This window comes from Bidens hawaiensis, unplaced genomic scaffold (genome assembly GCF_021521415.1).
Source record: "Bidens hawaiensis isolate Kalapana, Puna unplaced genomic scaffold, B.hawaiensis_p1.1 tig00419391_1, whole genome shotgun sequence".
Taxonomy (NCBI): Eukaryota; Viridiplantae; Streptophyta; class Magnoliopsida; order Asterales; family Asteraceae; genus Bidens; species Bidens hawaiensis.
The window spans coordinates 364,105-388,454 of NW_027504845.1; the positions used below are offsets into that span (position 1 = coordinate 364,105).

At 38.4% G+C, this 24,350-nt stretch overlaps 1 protein-coding gene across 1 annotated transcript; it reads left to right on the plus strand.

Annotated features, from left to right (window-relative positions):
* The first annotated feature begins 20,320 nt into the window (after nucleotides 1-20,320).
* LOC143608522 (uncharacterized) lies at nucleotides 20,321-21,361 on the plus strand. The gene is made up of 3 exons (XM_077083538.1): nucleotides 20,321-20,782; nucleotides 20,865-20,932; nucleotides 21,207-21,361. The coding sequence occupies exons 1-3, from the start codon at nucleotides 20,456-20,458 to the stop codon at nucleotides 21,340-21,342; spliced, it is 531 nt and encodes a 176-aa protein (XP_076939653.1). The 5' UTR covers nucleotides 20,321-20,455; the 3' UTR covers nucleotides 21,343-21,361.
* The last annotated feature ends 2,989 nt before the right edge of the window (nucleotides 21,362-24,350 follow it).

Genomic DNA, 24,350 nt, shown 5'->3' on the forward strand with positions numbered 1-24,350 from the left:
AGACCTGCAAATTACCCCTTAAGTCCATGATAAGTCACTATCCATATTTAAGGGATTAAAACAAACACAAAACCACACACACATTCACGGTTTTGTGAGGGCAGAAAAGCACAAATGTGCAGCTGTGTTTTGAGCCCTTGGGTCAGATTATAGATCAACCAATAAGGTGTAATCACATGGATCACGACCCTCTATAAATACCAGCCCTTGTCACTCCAAAACCTCACCACAATAACACCATTTTGACACTTAAAACCGAAGAAAGAAGGGTTGCACTTCCAGCAGCGTAAGTTCTAAGGAACATGCAGTAGATGAGGCAAGGAAGTGTGTAGTAGTTAATCACATCCATCCCTTACTAGTTCCTTGTGTAGAGCTTAGTTTAACTCAGCTCCTAGTATAAGGAAATTTGCTTAGAAAGTGTTATATGGCCAGCATGTTGTAATCAAATCGAGGGATGGTTCTGGTTCGGTTATTGGTTAAGGATGATAAGAAACAACTTAAATGTTATATACTAACGATCTTATGATTTAAGCATGATAATAAGTTGATTATGGCCATGTAACCCTAGAAAATATTAACCAAAACCCTTATTCTAAAGAGAGAAGGATGGAAGTCTTGTCTATTACTATAACTTTAATCTTTCACACATATACTAAATGATGTTAATAGAACCTGTCATGATAATGTTTACACTAAAGTGTGGGAGAACCTAAGTCTTGCATAGATGAACTAAACTTATGAGTAAATAAACCTCATATTGAATTGTTAGAAACTATTATACATGCTGAATTTTAGGCCCTGAAGAAGCCACTGTTGTTGGAATATTTTGTAAGAAAAGATCATATTATGCTCAAAAGAAGGGACTAACAAGTATATCTAAAACCTTTTTCTAAAAGAGTTAAGGAGTATAATAGAATATGGTCTTAGGAAGAAAGAAAATGTAATGGTTAAATAAGAGTTAGGGGCTATCTAAATTTGAATCCCATCTCTTACTAGCTTAAAGTGTTTTAAATAATAAAGTGTGTAACTTGAAATGAACTCTACACCATAATAATAAAGTTAGGGAAACATCTAAGGTAAAACCTAACACCATATGAAGAAAAAGTGGTTAAAATGAGAGGAATGTGCTGTCACTTAAAATGAAGTATGTTACATACAACTAGTATGGTCTAGATTGTGAGAAGTATATATGACACCAGAGTAGTGTTACAAAAGAATAGAAAACCTTAATGGGGAACCATTCTAATGTATGGATTGTGTTGGATGTACCCTAAGGATTATTGAAGAGTTGTTCAAGAACCTAACCGAGAAGGTGAGTTCTTGTGGCCCCTTTTTATGGTTTATATGTTTTTGGGAGAAATATGCTTAAATATATTGATTTGAATTACTTGAATATGGAAATGCTCGATGTTGATGTTTATGCTTGAGATGATTGGATGATTGCATAAGTTTGATTTGTCGCTTAAGTCCCCTTATTTGTTGATTACGTAAACTTTAACTCTTTGTGATATAGGCCGGTGTCAAGTGGGATAGTACTATCAGGGACGTCCCCCCATTCACGGTTGGTAGCGCCAACTATGTAAATGTGAATGCTATTTGTCATTTTGTGTTTATTTACTAATGTTCTACGATAAAACGTTAGATTTAACGGGTCTGGAAAGGCGTTGGTGGAGGCAAAGACGAATCGGCTAGGTTACGGGCTTATGCTAGAATGAGATGAACTAATCTATATAACATAACATCGCGATGAGCTATTTTTATGAAAGAAAGAAATATTGTTTACCGTGTCAAAACCCACAGACTCACCAACTATTTTTAGTTGGCGTTTTAAAGCATATTTTTCAAGTAATGCATAAGGACCATGTGCTTACTTGATATTTTGGAATGCAAGAGATTATGGGGATTTGCTATGAACTTTTTGTTTATTATATTCTATCTTTGCATGTTAGGCTATGAACTAATTTTGTTATTGTATTATGACAATATGACTTGGATTAGGAATGCATTAAGTTTTTGTGTGTGAATCATGTGTTCATGGATTCGACAACTGAACGCCCTGCGATTCCGCCTTGGCGGGGTGTTACAGCCATGGACACACCAACTGTACATTTTCACAATTCGTTATATTTGCGATATTTTGTTGGAATATTATCATCTGTGGTGATATACGAGATGTTTCAACTACTTATGCTTGAGTTCGTTTATTCGTTATTTTGTTTGGTCGGTTAAATTGCCACGTGACTCTCATGGGCCGACAAACTCAATTGATTCATTAATTCGTTAATTAAGTTGGACAATTCAAATTTCCATGTAATGCTCATGGGAGGCCAACTCACACATTTGTTTCGGTTTTGGTATGCTAATAAGTTGGGGAACAAAATGCTTTGGAAAGCTCATGGGAAACCCAACACATCGAAGAACATTCGTTATTTGTTTATTTGATTTTATAAGAAACAATTTATGATTTGATTTAATTATTCAATTATTCTGTTATTCAATTATTCAATTACTTACTTACTAAATCACTTTTGAATCAAGATTTATTGATTTAATATATTCATACATTCAAAAAAAATTTATTTTTCTTGATCGGATACAAATCCTTCATTTATCAAGACTCGGTTATCACGAGCCAATTTAAACAATTTACACTATATTATTGAATTGGTTTTCACATATTCATCATATCACGCTATTATATTATCAAAATATCAAGTAATTTAAATAGTATTATTGCATAATTTAATAATCGAATCGCTTTCTTATACTCATGGTATCATATATATAAATTATTAAACATATTTCAAGTATTCAACCTCAAATTTTTATTTGTTACAACATATCAAACTTTGATAAAACTCATTCACTCATCAAATTAAATCATTGATTATCAATTTAAATTCTAACTTATCCTTAAGTTATGAATAAGCATCAGCTTAATATGTTTCAAATTCATTTTCTTAATATTTCCTACAAAGTTTACATAACTCATCAATCATTTCTTGAAAATCACGTCGTTATTAACCATAGTATGTTTTAAGCAAGAAATTCTTGTAATCAAAATTAATCACTTGCTATATGTACCCGTTGTATGGTAACTCGTATAGTAACTCATATTCAAAACGTTAAAAGCAATCAACTCAATCTTGTTCATTAAACTAATTGTTGGTAATTTTGATTCATTTACCCCCACTCATTCTCATAGCAACAACAATAATAAACGCAAGTCTAAACATCAACTATATGCCGTTAATCAAATTAATAATCAATCTCAACAGAATCACAGCGTCTCAAACAAGAAACTTTACGTCAAAATTCACTCGCTATGCTTCACTTGCCACTATCACCATTCAATTCAATCCTCATATCGTTTTGTACCCAAGGTAATCGTTCGGTTATCTTGTTAATACTTGACACGTACCACAAGACGTACCACAACGGTCTATGCCGCCAAATTTTTCTAAAACTCATGCTACGACGTTTGCTCAAATTTTATACCTTGCTACCTGCAATTGCTACAACTCTGGAAATCCTAATCACCTACGCCATGTGTGTGCTCGATTCAATCATGTTAATCAAGCTCAATATTACCAAACTTATTTTATTAAATCCTACTTTGTAACCTAATCAAAATATTTCAATTCAATCAACTTAAATTATTCAAATTTTTATAGATCTAATTAATCAAGTTATTTTAAATCAGATAAAGCATAATTAAGTTTATCAAAGAAGATGTTTTTGACATTTTTATTTAAACATATTTTATCTTTCTCAATCGTACATTATAACAAATCTTTATTCGATTTTTGGATTTAAACAATTTCAATTTTAATAATTTATTATTTTTAAGTGATTATACTCATACAATAAAATCTATCTTTTTAGAGACAACCGTTTGCAATACTATACATTCAAAAGATGTACTGGAAATTTTAATATTTTATTAAAACAACTCAAAAATTCAATTCATTTTTAGTAATATTTTACACAATGACTATCTTCTATTTATAACCAAAACGTATTAACACTCTTGTTTTCTCAAAAATCATGTTATTCAAATATTTTGTAACCCACACGATGAGACGAGTTATGTGGACCATCCGAAGATAAAAGTAATTATGGTCCGGAACATATTTACCAAAGTCCTCACATGGAAATCATAATTCGAATAATTGTATGTCATAATATAGATCGTAAGTAGTGGAAATCACAGTACAAATGTAAAGATGATAAAGGCATGGTAGATACGCCGCTCTATATATAAGTGCCCTTATCGGATTTTCATTTGGAGTATTTTTCGACTATTTAAAGTTTCGTGTTATTATAACATTTTAAATTATATTTTTAAAATTTTATTTTTCTTAAAATATAATGGTGTTGTTAGAGTATTTTCTAATTTCGAGACCATAGAGAAATCCAGTAAGGACAGCATGATCACATTAAACCACTTAGATTAGCAACCTTGGTAGAGGATTTTAACATCCTCCCCCTGTCTCAGCCGCTATTCGACATACCAGGGGCGTCACACTTTTTTTCTTTGTGAGCTGATCTCTTTTTTATTATTTAATAAAAAAATTACGTAAATGCCTCATTTACACTTAAACTTTACTATTAATCAAGTTTAGTCTTAATGTTTAACTAACATAATTAAACACCACTGAAAAAAATTCTCAATTCTCAAACTACAAAATATTATACTATAGTAATTCATTAGATAATATTTCACTTCAGGGTGAAAATATATGGATATATATTAAAAATCTAACGAAAATTAGGACGTTACTGATACACTCCGACACAAACTGATATAATTATGAACTTATACGACTCGTATAGTCTATATAAGAGTCGTATTCGCACATGGTGTCACACCCGGCCCTAAACGGCGGAAACAGCCGGGTGCGCGCGAGTGGGAATTGATAGTCAAGCACGGGTCATTGCAAACATTCAAATAAATTTTCCATTGCGCATGAAATGTCTAGTACAAAATACATTACATTGTTTAGAATTACATATAAAAACATCCACGTATGAAAAACGTTGAAGATTTCCGCGCCATATCCCCTTACACGGCGGGAACAACCACGCGTGTGGAAGGGATAGAACTAAAATCTTCCAAAAACCATTTTTATAGATGTTCTGCGTGAAGTGCTCTATGTGTGACTCCCTGCGCTACTAATTATCACCTGAAAGACACGTAAAAACATTTGAATCAGTATAAACTGAGTGAGTTCACAAGTTTTGGTGACTTGATAAATCGTATTGCATCATATCCATGATAAAACCATATTGAAACATATTTCTGATAACATCATTAAAACATATGCTTGATAAAGCCGTCCCGCGGGTTACGCGCGGACATTTCTGAAAACCGTGCTCGTCCATGCAAAGTGGCGCTGCCACTACGAGCTAAAACAATACCGTCCCGCGGGTTACGCGCGGACGTTGTGCTCGGAAAACTAGGCGCTCGTCCGTGCAAAGAGGTGCGACCCCTACGAGCGGGCTTTACAACCAGTAGTACTACCCCATGACCATACTAGGCACTCGTCTATGCAAAGAGGTGCGACCCCTACGAGTGGGTTGATCAAACACAGTAGTCCCTACCCTTAGAGTTCCACTGACGAAGTGATCACTGTCTAAAACTTGCGCACTTACATTGAAAACCAAGATAAACACCATGAACAGATAATCGTTTGCATTGCTTGTAAATATACCATGATAAAACATAATTTAAACACGTGTCCCTCGCCCCGAAAACAGTTTAAAAACAGTGAAAATAGGGGCTGTGAGACTCACCTGTGATTCTTGTTAAGTGATGGTTTAGAGAGAGATTAAACGAGATTCGGGTTTCCTGATGTTAGCCTCGAAATTGGAAGTCTAGAATATGTTTAAATAACAAGAAATATGTGTATTAAGACCAAGTAATCGAAGAATATAAGGGCTGGTCAGAAAAGTAAATCTAAAGTTTCGGCTTACCTAGCGATGGATGCTTGGGAGATGGTTAGTGCAGAATTACAGGTTTAAGAGGGGAGTTTGGAGTGTGTTTCTTGTGGTTGTGATATTTTTTATTCAAGAATTGATACTTATTTATAGGCAAATTCAAGGGAACACAATCCCTTGATTTAGGGGATTGAAATCTTATTTATATTAGGTGTAATGATGACAAGGTATGGGGTTTATTATTATTTATTTTAGGGATGGGGGTGAGGGTCCTAGGGAGTGGTTATAAGGATTCTGATGGATTTGACAGTACATGCAGGACTGTGGTTGGTGAGAGTAGGTGCGGCTGACAGTTGACATTTCGTGTTACAGTATACTTTTCCTGGTACTGTTGTCAGTGTGCAGTCAAAAGGTAAAAATCTCTGGAACACGCAACTGGTTCTTTCTAGGCGGGGGTAATCCCCTTACATCTGAAGAATAGACTAAGTGTTTTGTGCGTGTAGCCTTGCGCGTATAGCCTTCTGCGTGAAGGCCATTTCTTTGAACGTTGTGGGTCCGGCGGCTCCAGTTGGTCTTCGCGCAAGCGTCCTTGTAACGAATCCTGCGCGTATCACTGCGCAGGCGTCCTTATAAGGAATCCTGCGAGTCCATCTGGCTCTGCTGGAACCAGCGTTCTCAGAGTTTATTAACAGGGTGAACTTTTGGATTTAAGCGAAAAGGTGGTTGGTTTCTGTGCAGACGTTCGTGCGTAAAGGGTTTAGTTTTAAGGTGTCCCGCGGGGATTCTTCCCGCAGGTGTCGCTCATAACTCCTTTTTATTTGATGCGGGTAGGTGCGTAACCTTCTCGTAGTCAGGGACGTTGAGTTTCATTTGTAGATTCTCCATGAGGTCTTGGTATTTCAACATAGTGATCAGTTTTGTTGAAGTCAATTCCATCTTGGAGCTTCAAACAAACTAGCTCTCAATGTTCCCTTTTTCCGCGCGCGCATAAATGATTTGAGTCTTAATTAGGAAATTAGGAAATTGTTTGAACATAGTTTTACTTATTGATCATTGAAGAGGTATGCAACCCATTAGACAAAAACGACATAAAATTAAGTTATGAAAACACAAAACCTGTGCGCGTGGCGCACATAACATGTGCCCGCGCTGATCCTAACATGGCGCGCATCGCATCCGCGCATGGCGCATATAACATATGCCCGCGCTGATCCTAACATGGCGCGCATCGCATCCGCGCATGGCGCATATAACATATGCCCGCGCTGATCCTAACATGGCGCGCATAACATCCGCGCATGGCGCATATAACATATGCACGCGCTGATCCTAACATGGAGCGCATAACATCCGCGCATGGCGCATATAACATATGCCCGCGCTGATCCAAACATGGCGCGCATCATATTCACAATCACCTAATAATTAGGTGATTACTTGGTTTATGGGATTGGGAAATTACCGGGTGTCACATTCTCCCCCCGTTAGGAGAATTTCGTCCCGAAATTTAGGAGGTGTCGCTGGTAGGAGCTATTCTTTGGAAGAGGTATGGGTACTTTTTGTTCATTTGGTCTTCTCTTTCCCAAGTGAATTCAGGTCCACGCTTTGAGTTCCATTGAACCTTTACTAAATTGATTCGGCTCCTTCGCAACTTTTGTTCTTTCCAATCGGTTACTGCTATAGGCTCTTCCACGAAGTGTAGCTGTTTGTCGATATGAACCTCGTCCAATGGTAAAATTAACGTTTCATCAGATAAGCACTTCTTGAGGTTGGATTCATGAAACGTGTCGTGAACTCCACTAAGTTCGGCGGGTAAATGAAGTTTATAAGCAACTGGACCGATCCTTTCCAGGATCTCAAATGGTCCGATGTATCGCGGATTTAACTTTCCTCGCTTGCCGAAACGGGGGACTCCCTTCCATGGAGAGACTTTCAAAAGTACTCTATCCCCTACTTGAAATTCCAACGGTTTTCTTCTCACATCTGCATAGCTTTTCTGTCTGTCGCGCGCTGCCTTAAGGCGATCCCGTATCTGGAAAATTTTGTCCGTCGTTTCTTGGATCAATTCTGGACCAGTCATTTGCTTGTCACCCACTTCAGCCCAACACAGCGGGGACCTACACTTGCGCCCATACAAGGCTTCAAATGGCGCAGCCTTGAGGCTTGTGTGATAACTGTTATTGTATGAAAATTCAACCAATGGGAGATGAGTATCCCAGCTACCCCCGAAATCGATTGCGCACGCGCGCAACATATCTTCTAATGTTTGAATGGTTCGCTCACTTTGTCCATCCGTTTGGGGATGATAAGGCGTACTCATGTCAAGACGAGTACCTAAAGCCCCTTGTAACGATCTCCAAAATCTTGAGGTGAAACGACTATCTCTATCAGAAATGATGGATACCGGAACTCCGTGTTTTGAAACTACTTCTTGAATATACAATCGGGCTAACTTTTCCATCTTATCGGTTTCCTTGATCGGCAGGAAGTGTGCTGACTTAGTTAGCCGGTCTACAATAACCCAAATCGTGTTGTAACCCCCAGGTGTCCTTGGCAGTTTGGTAATGAAGTCCATGGAGATTTGTTCCCACTTCCACATGGGAATTTCTGGCTGTTGAAGCAACCCCGACGGTTTCTGGTATTCAGCCTTCACCTTCGAACACGTCAGGCACTTACTGACATACGTCGCGATGTCGCCCTTAAGATTGGGCCACCAATACAGCGCTTTAACATCTTGGTACATCTTGTCTGCGCCAGGATGTACGGAATACCGCGTTTTGTGAGCTTCGTTTAACACTTGCTCGCGCAATCCTCCTTTGAGAGGGACCCATATGCGGTTAGCAAAATATCGAGTATCGTTCTCTTTGAACTCCAAATTCTTAATCATACCCCCGAGGGATTCGTTCTTGACAAACTCTGATTTCAAGGCTTCTTGTTGAGCTTCTCGGATGCGGGTAGTGAGGTCTGCGCGAATGGTCAATCTTAGAGCCTTAACTCGTAGCGTCTTTGCTCGCTCTTTCCTACTTAAAGCGTCTGCTACCACATTCGCCTTTCCAGGATGATACTTTATTTCACAATCATAATCATTCAATAATTCAATCCACCTTCGTTGCCTCATGTTTAAATCCTTTTGATCAAATATATGTTGAAGGCTCTTGTGATCTGTAAAAATCAAACACTTTGTACCATAAAGATAATGGCGCCAAATCTTTAGCGCGAAAACAACTGCTCCAAGTTCCAGATCATGCGTTGTATAATTCCTTTCATTGACCTTGAGTTGACGAGAGGCATACGCTATGACTTTGTTTCTCTGCATAAGGACACATCCGAGTCCTTGATGTGAAGCGTCGCAGTAGAAGACGATGTCGTCCGTCCCCTCGGGTAGCGACAAAATTGGCGCACTACATAACTTTTGCTTTAACATTTGAAACGCTGCTTCCTGGTTTTCGCCCCAATCAAACTTCTTATCTTTCTGAGTTAGCGCAGTCAGAGGTAAAGCTATCTTGGAGAAGTTCTCAATGAAACGTCGATAGTAGCCAGCTAGTCCTAGGAATTGCCTCACCTCAGTTGGTGTTTTTGGCGCTTCCCAATTCTTGATGGCTTTGACCTTGGAAGGATCGACGTGTATTCCTTTCTCGTTTACAACGTGACCGAGAAAGTGAACCTCTCTAAGCCAAAACTCACATTTAGAAAACTTTGCATACAACTTTTCTTTCTTCAGCATTTCCAAAATTAATCTCAGATGTTGTTCATGCTCAGCTCTGGTTCGGGAGTAAACCAGAATATCATCTATAAATACAATCACAAACTTATCCAAGTATGGTTTGCACACACGGTTCATCAGATCCATGAATACAGCCGGCGCATTAGTTAGCCCGAAAGGCATCACTAAGAACTCATAATGGCCGTATCTAGTTCGGAAGGCTGTCTTCGGCACGTCTTCCTCATGGACCCTAAGTTGGTGGTATCCTGACCGTAGATCTATCTTCGAGTAATAACTGGATCCCTGCAACTGATCAAATAAGTCGTCAATCCTCGGTAAGGGGTACCGATTCTTGACTGTCAGCTTGTTCAGTTCCCTGTAGTCAATACACATTCTAAATGAACCATCCTTCTTCTTTACAAAAAGTACTGGAGCTCCCCAGGGTGAAAAGCTTGGGCGTATGAAACCCTTATCCAATAGTTCCTGCAACTGATTGGATAGCTCTTGCATCTCGGATGGAGCTAGTCGATAAGGTGCTCGAGCTACTGGTGCAGCTCCTGGAACCAAGTCGATTCGAAACTCGACTTGTCGCGGTGGCGGTAATCCGGGCAAATCTTCAGGGAAAACTTCAGGGAATTCGCGCACCACTGGTAAGTCTTCAATCTTTCGTTCATCTCCTTTCTTCTCCACTACGTGCGCCAGGAAGGCGTAGCATCCTTTCCTTAGGCACTTGCGCGCCTTTAGACACGAAATGAGTTTTGTCGCAACTCCACTTCTTTCCCCTTGAATTACCATGGTTTCCCCGCTCAACAGTGGGATCCGGACCTGCTTCTCATGGCAAATAATTTCCGCGTGGTTTTAGACTAACCAATCCATGCCTATCACAATGTCAAAGCTTCCCAAGTCTATTGGCAATAAGTTAATATTGAATCCGTGACCTCCCATGACCAATACACATTGCTCAGTCCTCTCGTTCGCTCGTATCTGCCTACCATTGGCTAGTTCTATAGTATAAGGCGTGTCTAGCCTACTGGTTGCTAGGCCTAGGGAGTTTTTAAACTCAGTGGATATGAAACTTAGGTCAGCGCCAGTATCAAATAAGACAGATGCAAAATGGTCGTTAAGTAGAAACGTACCGGTTACCACATTCGGTTCTTCTTTTGCTTCGCCCGCGCCGATCACAAAGGCTCTCCCGCGAGCTTGGTTTCTCTTTTGCGGGCAATCCCGACTGAAATGTCCTGGCTTCCCGCATGCGTAGCAGTTGTCGTTTGCTCCAGCTTCCTTATGGCAGTTTATCGCCTTGTGCCCTGGTCTGCTACATTTGGCGCATACGATGCTTGAGCATTCACCCTCGTGGTGATACTTGCATCTGCTGCACCATGGGTGAGGCCCATTGTACCCTTTTCGTGCTGGCTCCAGGGCTTGTATCGCGTAAGCCCTTACGCTCTCCTGTTTCTTGAATGGTGGTTGCTTGGAGTCGGACCCTCGGTGGTGAGAGTTCCATTTTCTCTTGGGGTCAGAGGTTCGCTGCTCGTTCCCGCGCGAGGTCAACCTGCCCGCACGGACCGTATCTCTTGTAAGAGTGATGGCCCGCGCCACTGCCTCATCAAAGGTTGGAGGCGCTGCGGCATTGAGCGGAACCCTGATAACATGGGGTAACCCAAAAATATACCTCTCTATCTTTTTCTCCTCCGTGTTCGCCATATCCGGCACCATCTGGCAAAGTTCGTTGAATCGGTTGTTGTAGGCGTCGATATCAGTTCCTATCATGGTGTGGTTCCAAAATTCCTGCTGTAGACTCTGAATTTCGGCGCGAGAGTAGAACTTTTTCATCATCATTTCCTTCAGCTCCTCCCAGGTCTTGTGGAGAGCAACTTCTCGTCCCAATGTTTTCACTTGAAGCTTCCACCAAGACGAGGCCGCTTCTTGAAACATGCAGGTCGCGTAAAGGACCTTTTGATTTTCACTACACCCACTAATGGAGAGAACTGTCTCCATTTTGTCGATCCAGTTGTAGAGCCCAATGGCCCCTTCGGTGCCCTTGAATGGCCAAGGCTTACAGGCCATAAATGTCTTATAGGAGCATCCTTTGTCCAAAGCTCCTGATTCGGGTTCTGGGGTTTCGGTCTCTTGACGACCCTGACTTGATTCGGCCTTGCTGGCCTCATGCGTTGCGATCGCCTGTGCGATTATTTCTGCGAGTTCCTCGGGTGTCATGGTAATTCCCTTGGCTCTGGTTGGAGGCATTCTCGTTTTTCTTAAAAGAGAACGAAAATATATCAAACTTAGCGCATGTACCCTGAGCACATAATGTTCTTATCCCTAGTGTTCACTAGACATTGTGTGACCCGTGTTCCTAAGTGTGTGTGTGGTTTTTCTTTTGAAAATATTTTCTTTGCAAAATATTTCATGCGATTCCCCTACGGTTATAGTCTAGGTTAAAACTTCTTTCCTAGTTCGCTATAACCAGTGCTCTGATACCAATCTGTCACACCCGGCCCTAAACGGCGGAAACAGCCGGGTGCGCGCGAGTAGGAATTGATAGTCAAGCACGGGTCATTGCAAACATTCAAATAAATTTTCCATTGCGCATGAAATGTCTAGTACAAAATACATTACATTGTTTAGAATTACATATAAAAACATCCACGTATGAAAAACGTTGAAGATTTCCGCGCCATATCCCCTTACACAGCGGGAACAACCACGCGTGTGGAAGGGATAGAACTAAAATCTTCCAAAAACCATTTTTATAGATGTTCTGCGTGAAGTGCTCTATGTATGACTCCCTGCGCTACTAATTATCACCTGAAAGACACGTAAAAACATTTGAATCAGTATAAACTGAGTGAGTTCACAAGTTTTGGTGACTTGATAAATCGTATTGCATCATATCCATTATAAAACCATATTGAAACATATTTCTGATAACATCATTAAAACATATGCTTGATAAAGCCGTCCCGCGGGTTACGCGCGGACATTTCTGAAAACCGTGCTCGTCCATGCAAAGTGGCGCTGCCACTACGAGCTAAAACAATACCGTCCCGCGGGTTACGCGCGGACGTTGTGCTCGGAAAACTAGGCGCTCGTCCGTGCAAAGAGGTGCGACTCCTACGAGCGGGCTTTACAACCAGTAGTACTACCCCATGACCATACTAGGCACTCGTCTATGCAAAGAGGTGCGACCCCTACGAGTGGGTTGATCAAACACAGTAGTCCCTACCTTTAGAGTTCCACTGGCGAAGTGATCACTGTCTAAAACTTGCGCACTTACATTGAAAACCAAGATAAACACCATGAACAGATAATCGTTTGCATTGCTTGTAAATATACCATGATAAAACATAATTTAAACACGTGTCCCTCGCCCCGAAAACAGTTTAAAAACAGTGAAAATAGGGGCTGTGAGACTCACCTGTGATTCTTGTTAAGTGATGGTTTAGAGAGAGATTAAACGAGATTCGGGTTTCCTGATGTTAGCCTCGAAATTGGAAGTCTAGAATATGTTTAAATAACAAGAAATATGTGTATTAAGACCAAGTAATTAAAGAATACAAGGGCTGGTCAGAAAAGTAAATCTAAAGTTTCGGCTTACCTAGCGATGGATGCTTGGGAGATGGTTAGTGCAGAATTACAGGTTTAAGAGGGGAGTTTGGAGTGTGTTTCTTGTGGTTGTGATATTTTTATTCAAGAATTGATACTTATTTATAGGCAAATTCAAGGGAACACAATCCCTTGATTTAGGGGATTGAAATCTTATTTATATTGGGTGTAATGATGACAAGGTATGGGGTTTATTATTATTTATTTTATGGATGGGGGTGAGGGTCCTAGGGAGTGGTTATAAGGATTCTGATGGATTTGACAGTACATGCAGGACTGTGGTTGGTGAGAGTAGGTGCGGCTGACAGTTGACATTTCGTGTTACAGTATACTTTTCCTGGTACTGTTGTAAGTGTGCAGTCAAAAGGTAAAAATCTCTGGAACACGCAACTGGTTCTTTCTGGGCGGGGGTAATCCCCTTACATCTGAAGAATAGACTAAGTGTTTTGTGCGTGTAGCCTTGCGCGTATAGCCTTCTGCGTGAAGGCCATTTCTTTGAACGTTGTGGGTCCGGCGGCTCCAGTTGGTCTTCGCGCAAGCGTCCTTGTAACGAATCCTGCGCGTATCACTGCGCAGGCGTCCTTATAAGGAATCCTGCGAGTCCATCTGGCTCTGCTGGAACCAGCGTTCTCAGAGTTTATTAACAGGGTGAACTTTTGGATTTAAGCGAAAAGGTGGTTGGTTTATGTGCAGACGTTCGTGCGTAAAGGGTTTAGTTTTAAGGTGTTCCGCGGGGATTCTTCCCGCAGGTGTCGCTCATAACTCCTTTTTATTTGATGCGGGTAGGTGCGTAACCTTCTCGTAGTCAGGGACGTTGAGTTTCATTTGTAGATTCTCCATGAGGTCTTGGTATTTCAACATAGTGATCAGTTATGTTGAAGTCAATTCCATCTTGGAGCTTCAAACAAACTAGCTCTCAATGTTCCCTTTTTCCGCGCGCGCATAAATGATTTGAGTCTTAATTAGGAAATTGTTTGAACATAGTTTTACTTATTGATCATTGAAGAGGTATGCAACCCATTAGACAAAAACGACATAAAATTAAGTTATGAAAACACAAAACCTGTGCGCGTGGCGCACATAACATATGCCCGCGCTTATCCTAATATGGCGCGCATCGCATCCGCGCATGGCGCGTATAACATATGCCCGCGCTGATCCTAACATGGCGCGCATCGCATCCGCGCATGGCGCGTATAACATATGCCCGCGCTGATCCTAACATGGCGCGCATCGCATCCGCGCATGGCGCATATAACATATGCTCGCGCTGATCCTAACATGGCACGCATAACATCCGCGCATGGCGCATATAATATATGCCCGCGCTGATCCTAACATGGCGCGCATAACATCCGCGCATGGCGCATGTAACATATGCCCGCGCTGATCCTAACATGGCGCGCATCATATTCACAATCACCTAATAATTAGGTGATTACTTGGTTTATGGGATTGGGAAATTACCGGGTGTCACACATGGTGTCCGAATAACCTATATGGTGTAGGAACAACGCATGCCATGACCCATTATACGAGACATGTAGGGGCACCTGGTGTCCGAATAACCTATGTAGTGTGGGAATAACCTATGCAACGGATTTTTAAAGGCCCAAGTTTTTACCCTTCGCCTTGTATTTGATGAAACTCATGCCGGTTTGAAAATTATTAAGAGTTTGAGATAAATTTAATAGAAGTTTTAGTGATACATAAAATTAGAAAAATAGGATTTAAATAATCTAAACTATTGACTATTGGTAAATAACAGTATCAACTAACTAAATGTCTGCCAACAGTCCCCTATTTTAACATATTTTCTCCGAAAGTTAGTTTTGTATGTTTTCTCTAGCTAGTTTTTTATTTTTATTATTATATTTTATAAAATGCATTCAAACAATTTGATTTTTTTTGTTAAGTTTGAATACATGAGGTTAATGTAACCTGAGAAAAGAACTAAATTTGTTTATCAAGTTGTATGTTACTTAACCCTTCTATTTATAAAAAATAATACGATTTATTATAAGAGAATGTAAGCTATTTCTTAATTTAAAAAAAACGATCTCAAAAAAGATTTAAAAAAGAATAGAAAAAAATATTTTAACAAGAAAAACAACATTTTATATATAAGAAAAAATAAGTTTTTCTAAGTAAAAAAAATATGTTTTTTTAAGGCTTTTAAATATACATAAAAAGATAAATAAAAAAAATGTTAAATAAAAATAGAAAAAAATGCTTTTACAAAAATAATAATAATAATAATAAAACTTGATGGAGATGAATACGTTTAGTAAAAATAAATGAAAAAAGGAATACGTTTAGCATCATCCGTAACAAATAATTAGGATCAGCTAAATCTAACTTTCCTTAGAATAAAAAACCAGTGAATAGGATTCGTATTACTGATTAACGTAAACTAGAGGTGTTCAAAAAAACCGGTTATAGAACCGGTTTGGTCGGTTTAACCGAAAACCGGTTAATAGAAAAACCGGTTATTAAAAAACCGGTTAGACCGGTTATTGAACCGCCGGTTAGTACTTCGGTTACTCATTCGTGGACAAAAACCGGTTATTGAACCGGTTAGTAAAAAAACCGGTTAAATTTAAAAACCGGTTATTAAAAAACCGGTTAACCTAAAAACCGGTTAACCGGTTAACGGTCAAAAACCGGTTAACCTAAAAACCGGTTAACCGGTTTTTAGGTTAACCGGTTTTTGACCGTTATAAAACGGCCATATGACCGTTTGGGTCCTTTTTTGCCCGTTTTTTCTTGATTTCTAGCCGTTTTTTTTAACATTTTACCCCCACAAACAACTATATATAGTTTAGGTTGGGTAGGTTAGCTCACACTCGATTATACAACTCTACTAGCTCTAAACGTTTATTTCATACGCGATTATTTTGTTATCTCACACTCAATTATACCACATTACCACTCCATACGCTCTTATTTCGTAGTCGTTTATTTCATACTCGTACTCGTTTATTTCATACTCGATTATACGCTCTTATTATCATGGCCTCCCAAAGTGCTGCTTCATCCGTCAACATGGGTGCCTCGAACACAGACATAACGGTCGTTCGGATCATCCCCACGAAACGAAACCAAGATGTGTGGCAACATTTCGACCTATGCGAACTGTCTAACGGTCGCCAAAAAGCTCGATGCAAGCACTGTTTGAAGTTCTATGCCAAAGATGCAAACTCCACTTTAAAAGCGCATATACAACAGCGCTTTTGCAAGGCCTTGAAGGACGAAGCGGGAAGTAGTTCGCAGCCGGAGATGACGAATCAAGGAGGGGTGTTTAAGTATGACGTTGAAGCGGTACGTCAACAGTTTTCAAACTTTGTGATTCAACAAACACTTCCTTTCAACCACTTCGACAACCCTCAATTCACGGAGATGATGCAAAACTATGTTCAACCACGCTACCAACACGTAAGTCGTTCGACCCTTAGAAGAGATTGTCTTAAAGCATGGAAAAACGCTAAATCCGAACTAATTTCATACTTTTCAAACTTACAAACTGGTGTAAACTTAACAACGGATGTTTGGTCGGTACCTCATGGTTCGCCCGACTCATACATTTGTGTGACGGCTCATTGGGTTGACCCCGAGTCGTGGCAAATGATGAAACGAACCGTTGCGTTTCAATTGTTTGATTACCCGCACACGGGTAGAAATATTTTTCAAATCTTGGATAAAGTCATTCGACAATACAAAATTGAAGATAAAATCTTTTCAATTTCGTTTGATAACGCGTCCAACAATACGGCCGCGGTTGGCCATTTAAAATTAAAGTATAAACCTATTTGTGATGGAGCGTTTTTTCATAGGCGATGCATTGCACATATTATCAACTTGGCCGTGCAAGATGGGTTAAACGTGATCGAAACGCAAAGAAACAGTTTTAAAAGAATGTTACGAGATGTTTTTAGCAACAATAAAACATTTTCAAGATACAAAAAATTTTGTGTAGAAGCTAATTGTCAATGGTTGGGGCCAAATTGGGATTGTCTAACAAGATGGAACTCGACTTGTAATATGTTTGAGAAAGCCATCCAACAAAAAGAATCGTTAATTGCGTTTCATCAAATTTTGCCAAGTAGGGGTAAATGTGCACCATATGATCCTAGAAACTGGTTATTGATTGAGATCGTTACGAAGGTCCTTCAAATTTTTAAATCTTGCACAACTAGTTTATCCGGGGTTTACTATCCAACAAGCCCCATTGCTTTACCAAAAATTGCTGTCATGTGCACAAAGTTGAGTGAACTTGATTGTAAGGGTGCACCTTATTTTGATATGGGTGTAAAAATGAAAGAAAAATTTAGAAAATATTTTCTACAACTACCCGCTGTTTTGACATGTGCTGCTGCGTTAAACCCTTGCATCAATGTTGGTGGTGTTGAAGCTTTAATAGAAAAAATTTGTGATGAGCTTGGGTTAAACGACGATCAAAACCCCTATTATAGCCAAACTTTAAAGAATGCTTTCAACACCACCTTGTCAAACATGTATGATGTCTACCTTACAAAATACGGGTCGTCTTCCCAAATTCATGACTCGTTAAGAGCTGTTGCCCAATCCCAATCCCAAACCGACCTTGAAATGGGGATGTACTACATGATTTGGGAAGACGCCGGTAAACGTCAAAGGGTAAACATTCCAAGCAGTGAACTTGGAAGGTATGGTGGTACCAACTTTGTGAAACACATGACTCCGGATGAATTTAGAAGTCTTGATTTGCTGGCTTGGTGGAGAGGTAAGGAGGATGAGTTTCCGATCCTCGCCGCCATGGCCAAAGATTTATTAACGGTCCAAGCTTCCACGGTAGCTTCGGAGTCTGCTTTTTCTGTTTATGGCAGGGTTATATCGATTAGGAGGACTCGACTCACTGCACCAGCTATAGAGATGTCGATTTGCTACAAGGATTACTTGGACTCTTTAGATAGGGCACAACATCAACGCTCACTCGAGGGGGAAATGGAGTATGAAGCGGGCTTGTATGAAGACGAGGTCAATGAAGGACACACTCAACCAATGACCGATGAAGAAGCCGCGTACGACGATTACCTAAGAAATAGCTCGGGATCGGGTAGCGAAGAAAATTAGTTAAAGAAACAGCAAACATGGAGGCAAATCATGAGTAAGAAACAGCAAGTTGTTCATGTAATCGTGTCTAAGCATTCTTTTTCCTAATATGTGCTCTTATTTACTTGTTGATTTGGATTTTTCTAATTTAGTTAAAGAAACAGCAAACATGGAGGCAAATCATGAACAAACTGCGATTGGGAACAACAGGAGCATCTGCTAGTTCACGATTTAATGTTTGTATTTTTGAGTTAAATCATGAACAACAGTTCTTGGCAGAGATTTCTTCAGTGTTAATGATTTAATGTTTGTATTTTTAATGTAAAAACTATAAATGAAAGTTATGTGTTTTTAATCTTTGGTTTGTTGAAAACACATTCACCAACACACACTCATACTCATCTTCCAAGCAAAGAACACTAACAACGAAAGCAAAGAATGGCTTCGGTCAGTCTGTTTTGCCTTGTAGTTACCGGTTTGCCTTGTAGTTACCGGTTTGTTTATACTGTGAAAAAATAATGGTCTTCATTAAGTACAAAATATAAAAAACAAATATTCGTATTTGAAACCGCGAAATTTAAAAAAAAAAAAAAAAAAAAAAAAAAAAAAAAAAAAAAAAAAAAACCGGTTAATAAAAAAAACCGATTAATAAAAAAAACCGGTTAATAAAAAAACCGGTTTATTAACCGGTTTCTAAACCGGTCCTAACCGGTTAGACCGGTTAGGGTTTTGACAGAAAAAAACCGGTTATTAACCGGTCCGGTTATTAACCGAACCGGTTTTTTTTCGGGGCAAAAAAAAACCGATCCGGTTAATAACCGAACCGGTTTTTTTAAAAAAACCGGTTTGTGCACCTCTAACGTAAACCAGTGAAAAAAAAAGATCCGAAAGTTAGTTTTGGAAATTGACAATTGCTGATTCGTAAACCTGAAAGCTTTAAAACAGATGACTTGCCAACACCAACTCTACCTTCCTCCTCTACTTAAACAACCACCACCGCTCCTCTAATTTTCAAATTAACCACACTCAATCTTTCAACCAACAATGGTGAACCTAGTGGCAATTCAGGAGCCACTCATCACCTTCCTAATGAAACTCTCCGGAGTCCAAACCCACAAAGTCATAATCGAGCCCGGAACCATCATGAACTTCTGGGTTGCAAAAGAAACCATCCTAAAACCCAAAAAAAACTCCAAAACTACATTAGTCACCGCCATCCCCCCCAAACCCGTGGTCGTGTTGGTCCACGGGTTTGCTACCGAGGGAATTGCCACTTGGCAATTCCAAATCGGGGGCTCTTGAAAAACTACTCGGTTTACGTCCCCGACAGGGGCGGACCCACATAGGTCCGATCGGGGTCCCGGGACACCGATGTTTTTTAAAAATTACTTAGAGACGGTATATTAAATTTTGTAAGGACCCCATAAAAATTAATACTTGGAACCCATACTATTAGGATTGAACTGGTATAGTGGAAAGTCCCTTGTTTTACTTGTGAGAGGTTGTAGGTTCAAGCCTCACCATACTCCTTTTTTGTTGTTTTTTTAATATCCTAGTCTTAGTTATTCAGTTAGGGTATTTGTGCTTTTTGTTAGTTTCTCTCATATAGTCATTATCACCATGCAACATATATAATGTTAACATGAATTTTGCATATTCTTTTATCATTTACCTTGTGTATGTATATTATAATTAATCATTTATTTGTGTTAGAGTTATTTTTCATGTTTTGGTCAATTATGTAAGACCATATATATAGATTACGTTCATGTTTTTCGGGTATGAATTAAAAATGTATGTTTCATCTAGTTTCTAATTTAGATTCTTTCTACTTACTCGTTTCCAATGACACCATAGTTCCGTGTTTTATTATGTTCCTCGCCTCGACCCGACCCGAATAACGACCGACCCGAAAAATTTTGTAAACCGAAAAAATTGGGACCCCATTGACAAAAAATCCTGGGTCCGCCACTGGTCCCCGACCTTTTATTCTTCGGGGGATCGATATCAGATAGCCCGGACCGATCACCGAGGTTTCAAGCCGAGTGTTTGGTCAAAGGACTGAGGAAACTGGGGGTTGAGCGGTGTGTGGTGGTGGGGTTTAGTTATGGCGGGATGGTGGCGTTTAAGATGGCCGAGTTGTACCCGGAAATGGTTCGGGCCATCGTGATATCCGGGTCGATACTGGCCATGACGGATTCGATAAGCGAACAGACGCTTAAAGGGTTGGGGTTCTCGTCGTCTTCGGAGCTTCTGTTGCCGGATTCTGTTAAGGGTTTGAAGGCTTTGTTGTCGGTTGCGACATACAAGAACTTGTGGTTTCCGGATCGGCTTCATAAGGATTATTTGGAGGTGATGTTTAATAATAGGAAGGAAAGAGGTGAGTTGCTGGAGGGTTTGATTGTTAGCAACAAAGATACCATTGTTCCGGAGTTTAAACAGGTACGATATGATGACAGATTTGATGTTGGTTTATATTGTTATGTACAAGGTAATGATTTCAGATCATCCTATGTTGTTTTAGAGAATTCATCTTCTTTGGGGGGAGAATGATCAGATATTCAAGATGGAGCTAGCTCAAAACATGAAACGGTATCATTTAGTTTTAATTTTAGGTTTATGATTTGAGTTTGAAATTTTGGGTCCCTACAAAAAAAAGGAAAAACGTTTTTTTTTTCAGCTTCGTCATTATTTATTTATTTTTTAGTTGTTAGACCAACAAAACTTGAAACTAAACCGAAAATTTCATTTTCTTAAGAAGACAAAAAATCAAACCGTTGATTTTGGGTTGGGTTATTTGGTTTTATGTACAACTCCAACTCATAATTTTTATGACAAACTTTAACGGATTTTGATTGTTTTACAGGCAATTAGGGGAGAATACGAGTGTTGAAGGGATAGATAAAGCAGGGCATCTTGTTCATATAGAACGACCATGTGTCTACACGAGGTGTCTGAAGAAGTTTCTTGACTCGTTACCAGCTGATGAACCTCAAACATAGCGCCGCGTGTTATCTTTATGATTTATGCTTGAATAGTTCAATATAAGTATGTTGGTTGATTGTTTATTCAAGTGAATGTTCGTGTATCATTGTTTACATCAATCTATTATGAAAATAAAGTGAATGATTTATTGGTTTCTTAATTATCTTTTCATTAAACTATAATTAGACCATATTAAATATATTGTTGTAAGTTTAAATTTTTAATTATTAAATAAAAAGATAAAATTACAACATGTTGATCGGTTCTTCATGTAAGATATGGAAAAATATGATAATATGATAAACCTATAATTATATGCGTACCTGTTACAACAAGGAGATCAGTAACCGCATCAGAGAAAGACGTAGACGACATGTTTGTCAACTTGGTCGAGTTTCCCTTTAGGATGTATAGTTAAGGATGAGGTTAGGGTTCTTAAGAGGTAACCGGTTTTGGGAGCAAGGATGCATGTAAAATTGTTATGTGTGTGTGATTAGGGTATGACGTTAATTTATTCTTTTCCTTTATATACACTCAAGGGGAAACCCTTTATTAGCTAGTAAAGGTAATATGGTCCATCAACAATTACCAAGCTAATATATAATAAGGTATAATTAATATTTTGATATATTATAATATAAATGATTATAATTGCTATATATATATATATACTAGTAGGTGCCCGTGCGATACGGCGAAGGCGATTCACAAGGGGTATTCAACCACTTTTTTTATACAAGTATGAGCTGAAAATTTGAAATTACAAGCTTGGCTCGGCTTTGAAACCGAGATGAAAATTGAGCTTAAGCTCATGTTCAACCTAATACACATTATATAACGAGTTTAACCGAACACAAAATAAGTTTAACAAATAACAAGTTCAAATCAAGTTTAAACTAACACATAACATATAAAACCAGTTACAATATAAGATCATTGGCATCCTAACTAACTCAACAATGAATGGTATCGCCCTATTAGTGAAAAAAAGAAAACACTTGTACAAGATAGGCATAAAATCACCAATTCTTGGTTTATTATGAAGAATGCGAGTTTACTAATATATCAATCCTCTCGTGAAATATTGTGTAACACATCTGTTAAATTTCTTATTTGTATTGTATTTCACTACATTTTCTCATCAATCCTCTCAATCTAAAACAAATAGAATGACAGAAGACTTTACACTGTTTGAGTGGAAACAAATACATGTTTAGGTTCAAAGAACCTAAAATAAAACGGAGTCTTCTAAAGCATGAATAAATTGATTAGATAATGGGGGTATATTGACACAAGTAGATGCTAAAATAGTTACAAACTATAAATAATTTGGGTACCATTAAAACATAAGGTTATAAACAAATATTCCTTGTAATGCATTTCATTGAAGAATTTAAATTCATGTCACTGAGGCTTTGGAAGGAACCAAAGTGCTTCTTTACACAAGCCTGAATCCAAGCAAAATCCAAAGAAAATACATATTACAAAGTGTGGATAATAAGTAAAACATTAATAATTTTGATGTAAGCTAGTATGAACAAGATGGGTTAGCCATAAATTATGCGCAAGTGTACTGTGTACGGATGATCACTACACCTGTGCTTGACTTTTGTTCATAAATAAAAATAATACATGTTAAATTTAGAGAGTAAAATGTGGTTTGCGTTCCTGAGCAATCTTTTAACTCAAACTCAACATACACAACAACATAATATTATCATTTTTGTTTCATGTATGATTACTCCTTTGATAGAAAATGAAGTGGCTGTTAGGGACAATTTTGGTATTTTAAAAAAGTGCTTGACCAGGCAAGAGACATTTGATGACAGAACTGAACACAGGAACCATCAATTTATTTCATCTAAAGAGAACTTATATAAAATGTGGTAGAAATATACTGGTTTATGACAAATTGACTTTTAAAAGTCAAAAATTCAACATACTAAATTGCATCAAAAGTTGGAACATATAAGGTATAAATATATAAGTGCATGTTCGGTTCGTACATTTAACTTTAAATGAACACGAACAGTTAATCGAACAATTTTTTGCATTCATGTTTGTTCGTTTAAAAAGTAAGCATGTTTTTATTCGCATTTAACTTAATACGAACAATCAATCAGAAAAATATTTGTGTTCATGTTCGTTCGTCTAAAAAGTGAAAATGTCTGTTCGTTTATGTTTTTTCGTATAAAACCTAAAAAAATACAAACGGACATAAATAAACATTGATAAGAGAACTTACTTTTACTACTGCAAAAAGTAACCTATGAGTCATGAATCCATCCCATCATCTTAATTTTTTACTATTTGCGCAAATGCAAAAATAAGGGCATTTTGGTCATTCAAATTTATCAACGGTTCACATGACATTAAACCGAAGCTCAAACATACCTGAAAATACTTCATAGGTCCCATATTTTCCAATATTTCAATCATAATTCTTCCATCAACCCTTGAAACAGTAGCACACGAAAATACACCTGACATATATTATAGTTTTGGAAGGGCAAATTCTAGCAAAGTGCATTTATTCCCTAATTCTAGCAAACTAAATTACTAAAATTAGGCCTAAAGGGGAAACAAATTTACATTTTATTAGTGATTGAAGATGTGGCCCTTTATTAACCATTTCAAAATGTACATTTTTTTAACAAAGACCACTTTTTTGAAACTTCTACATGCTTGCAGAGGCTGGTATGACTTCATTTAGTATTACGAAAGCAAACCACATGTAAAATTAGTTTTAATGAGGTTGATTGCTAAACTGGTTATAAATGTAAGTGCTTATACAAGCCTTTCCATTTCACATATGAAAAAAAAATGTATTTTTAACATTCAAGAAACAATTTCAATATGCATACACGAGTCGGGTAATAAAATGGTAATTTTTAAGGCGAGATAATTAACCTATAACACTTATTGATAGTCCTTTTGTTTACTTTTCACCATAAGGTGGATTAAGCTGTTTGACTCATTTAGCATGTTCCTCGTTTGGAAGAATGTCACACCCTCAAAATCCACT